Here is a 4,351-nt window from a genome sequence, read left to right as displayed (position 1 = left end):
CCTAGGGCTGCTGTAACAAAGCACCCACAAACTGCTAGTTTAAAACAACAAGAACTGCATTATCTCATCAATCCAGGAGGCAGAAGGCTAAAATCAAGTGTTAGCAGGGTTGATTTTTTCTTAGAAGCTCAGGGATAAACTTGCCTCTCTCTTAACTTCTGGTGGTTGCTGGTGATCTTGGGTATCTTGTGCTTGTAGCTGCCTAACTCCAACCTCCACCTCTGTTGTCATGTGGCATTCTCCGTTTGTCCTTATGTGTCCCCATGTTTCTCCTTTTCTCATAAGAATGCCAGTCATTTTGGATTGAGGGCCCAGTCTACCCTACTATGGTTGGGAAGGTCCCCTGGAGGAGGACGTGGGAAAATTAACAAGATGGCACCAGTTAGGCTCTCTAGCCCCATGCTCTCATGCCCTCTCTCCCTGTGTCCTGTAAACAGTGACTCTGCATGGTTATGTAACAGCTAAGATCACTTATAGCACTGTGCAGGCATATCAGGAGGTACTCATTTGGTCACAGGCTACTTGGTGTGGTTCGCCTGTATGAGCTTCACCATGAAAGCCCTGGATACTGCTGCACTGGGGCTACATTGGAGCAACATCATGGTTATGTTACATGAGGTAATGTTTTGGCTGTTATGGCTATGTTATGGTTATGTTGTGTCCGCTGCTATGGCTGCTGCACCAGTCAGGAGAGAATAAATGCATCTGCAGTTCCTACAGCTCCTCACATATTCTTCCAGCTTCTCAGCTTGCATCTTGCCCACCATGGGTTCAGTGAACAGTATGCACAGTGAGATACAGCAAGACAATTGGCACTGTGAGCAAGATCAGCAAGAGAGAGGCCATGACAACCCACTCCAGTATTCTTGCCTGGAGAATTCCCATGGACAGAGAAGCTTGGTGGGCTACAGTCCATGGGGTCACAAAGAATCAGACAGGATTGAAGCGACCTAGCATGCACACACTACCCCATTATGACCTCATCTTTTATTACATCTACAAAGAATCCATTTCCAAATAAGGTCACTTTCTCAGGTTCCAGGCTGAAATGAATTTGGGGAGGACACTATTGAACCCAGCATTAAAAGTATATTTTTAACATACCCTTATTTTCCCAATAGCTTAAATAGGCTGTTGTTACAAGAACTAGAATTTGGCTCTTAGAATGGAGGAGAAACAAATGATTAACAGTCTAGGTCAGGGAATTTGAATTCCACCTATTCTTCTTCCTGTTTATGTAGCCTTAGAAGCTGTACTGTCTTTAGGAGTTGCTCTTTCATCAGATCAACAGGGAGCTGAGTGTTTGGGGAGGACTAAGAACAGAAATGTGTACAATGTACTTGGCACAGTACTGGCCCAAAGGGATAGTGCTTACCTCTCCACTCCAAGATCAACTTGTGCTATGTGTGTGTTTGAGGTGGGGATGGTGAGGTGGGGCATGGGGAGGGGTCTGGTCTGCTCAAGTGAAAGAGACGACTCACTATTTCATCCAGCCACAGGCTAAATGCACTGCCTGCAGAGCCACTTGCACCTTTACAATTAAGACTTCCCCAGGCTGGCTTGTTCAATACTATCCTGAATGATTTGCACAGCTATTGACCCACATCCCACAGAAATGCTGGGTCACTTATCACTGTTCCATTTCTAGCATTTGTTTGCCCATCAGTTTTATACATAATATTGAAGTGAAAGTGAAAGTTGTTCAGTCGTATCCTACTCTTTGCAATCCCGTGAACTGTACAGTCCATGGAATTCTCCAGGCCAGAATGCTGGAGTGGGTAGCCATTCTCTTCACCAGGGGATCTTCCCAACCTAAGGATCGAACCCAGGTCCCCCACACAGTGTGGGCAGATTCTTTACCAGCTAAGCCACAAGGGAAGCCCAAGAATACTGGAGTGGGTAGCCTATCCCTTCTCCAGCTGATCTTCCCAAACCAGGAATCAAACAAAGGTCTCCTGCAATGCAGGTGGATTCTTTACCAATTGAGCTATGAGGGAAGCCTATGCATGATATTTTTATACTGTGAAAATCAACTGCTTCATCATCATCTTCTTCCTAAGTTATTTTCGGAAACAATAATTTAAAATAGGCTTTGTAAATAGGTAATTATGCACATAAGTAATGACTTAACTTTCATACATTTGTAACACATTATCTTGCTAATCCTTTACAATTATTTCAGGTGGAAAACAAGGATTTTTATCTCGATTTTAAAAAATGAGAATGTTGATGTTCAAACTGGTTACATGACTTAAATACAGCAGTTTGCTGTATCCTGACTAGTGGAATATCTTCCACAGTACTTGTTTACATCCTAGGAGTTAACAGTTGGTCACCTGGTAATGAAACATAAAAATTTTAATCAGTATACACAGTTTGTGGTAGTTACTATATTATCCATAAAGAAGGCTGACTACTATATCTTTGAGTAGACCTAAGACTTGGCCTGAAGTTATAGTATCAAAATCTATATTGACCTGTTGCTCAATATAACACTTAAATTTATATTTGCTCAGTTTAACACTCTGTGTTTCCAGCTTGAAGCTTTCCAGTCTGCTGTGCTGAGAAGCTTGGGGGGAAGGGAAGCAACAATATCTTCGCTATTCATGAGGCAGCTTTATATCACAAATCCATACTCTTGTATTCAACTGATGTTATAGAGTCATGTACAAATGCAGCACAGGTACATGGTGCCCTTTAACCCCATACTTTCAGTCTCCAGATGGGCAAATGTTCTCAAAATTTTAAGAAAATGATTTAAAAATTTCTGTATGTTCTTGCTTGTTGTGGTAAAGAATCTACCTGCCAATGAGGAGGCGCAAGGGACATAATTTCAATCCCTAGGTTGGGAAGATCTCCTGGAGTAAGAAATGGTGACTTGCCTGGAGAATTCCATGGACAGAGGGAGCCTGATGGGCTATAGTCCACGGAATCATGAAGAGTTGGACACGACTGAGTGACTAAGCACAAACATGCTTGTTATGAAGTACTTGCATAAGCAGGTAGGCCAGAATTCCTACAGACTGATGTTGAAGATAAGCAAATTATGCATTAATATCAAACCTCAGGAAGCCCAAGGTTAAGTAGCAAGTGCCTGAATCTAGAAAAGTGAAATGCAACAAAATTCCTGGCAATTCACAATTTGCTTATGCTTTAAATTTGCTATTTGGGATCTACCTGTATTCAAGTGTATCTTCACTATCATTTCAGTTTGCTTTATCGTAAGTACAGTCATTTTCATTTATAAGAGCTGTATATGACAGGCAATAAATAAAACTACAAGCAATCTTGGAGTGTGTGTGAAAAAGATGACAAGAGATGCTTTGTCTTCTGAGCTCATTCATAATTACTGTGTCTGAAATATATCAGCTACCATATGTAAATCTTAACAGAATCTAGATTTCATAAGTTTATGGCTTGGCTGAACTTCCTTTTTTAAAATCCTGGGTGTACTGCAGATGAAAACTATCTGCATTACTTTAGAAACGGCACTTTATAGAATAAAAAAAAATTCTGATTTATTTCAGAACATTCTAAATTCTAGGAATGTTTATTGATGTAAACCCTCATAGATTAAGCTATTTTGAGACTTGGGGCAAACAGTCACCACTTTGCAATAGGTTTGGAAAAGATAAAGTATTTCGGCACTTGCTTTGCCACAAAGCATTCGACGGTCTAAATTAGAGCTTCATAATGCCTTCTGAAAGGAAAAACAGACGTCCTGTCATTCCTCTGGGTTTCTGGATATGGCACCAATGTGCACAACGCAAAGTGTAAACAGATGTAAATAGTGAGGGAGGAGGCCAAGCCAGTGTGTTATTGCACACACTCCCCACAGCCTGATCAGACTCAGGCAGCCTCTCCCAGGGGCTGGCAGCTGACATTTCCACTCAAATCCTGGACTCTTGGCATCACCAATATTTACTTATGGAAATAAAGGGGTGTGGCCTTGGCCGGAGAGGCGGGTGGAGGAGGGGTCTGGGGCCTAAGGGGCTCTGACCGCCTCACAGCACCAGAAACCTTGTCTGCTGTGATCATTAACCTTTCTGGAGAACACAAAAAGCTGTGCTCTGAGGTCTGTCTTTAGAATGTGAGGAGAGCCACACAGATACCACACAGACTGTTCAAAGAGGGGTTACCTTGTGAGCTTTAGCTCCACTGTGGATTGGCAGAAAAATGAGATTTCACCAGTTCTTTCTTCTATTTGTTATTTTTATGTTGAGTCTTCTACTTATCCACGGACAAAGACAAGGTAGGACTTTGCCCATTTGTAACGGAGTAACTTGATTTCATATCTGTTTGTGTGAATGGGCTTCTGAGCCTGACTGTGTTTCTGTTGAAAATCACTTAG

General features: G+C 42.0%; 1 protein-coding gene across 1 annotated transcript in view; it reads left to right on the top strand.

Annotated features, from left to right (window-relative positions):
- Positions 1–3,978: 3,978 nt before the first annotated feature.
- The window catches only part of LOC104984359 (apelin receptor early endogenous ligand-like), a 26,134-nt gene continuing 25,761 nt past the window's right edge, over positions 3,979–4,351 (top strand). The window contains exon 1 of the mRNA XM_010834042.1: positions 3,979–4,252. Within this exon, the coding sequence (XP_010832344.1) occupies positions 4,177–4,252 (76 nt within the window). The 5' untranslated portion in view covers positions 3,979–4,176. The remainder of the gene's footprint in view (positions 4,253–4,351) is intronic.

Source organism: Bison bison, unplaced genomic scaffold (genome assembly GCF_000754665.1).
Source record: "Bison bison bison isolate TAMUID 2011002044 unplaced genomic scaffold, Bison_UMD1.0 scf7180017863993, whole genome shotgun sequence".
Taxonomy (NCBI): Eukaryota; Metazoa; Chordata; class Mammalia; order Artiodactyla; family Bovidae; genus Bison; species Bison bison.
The sequence above is the reverse complement of the archived record's forward strand: the minus strand, read 5'-3'. Positions and strand labels throughout refer to the sequence as shown.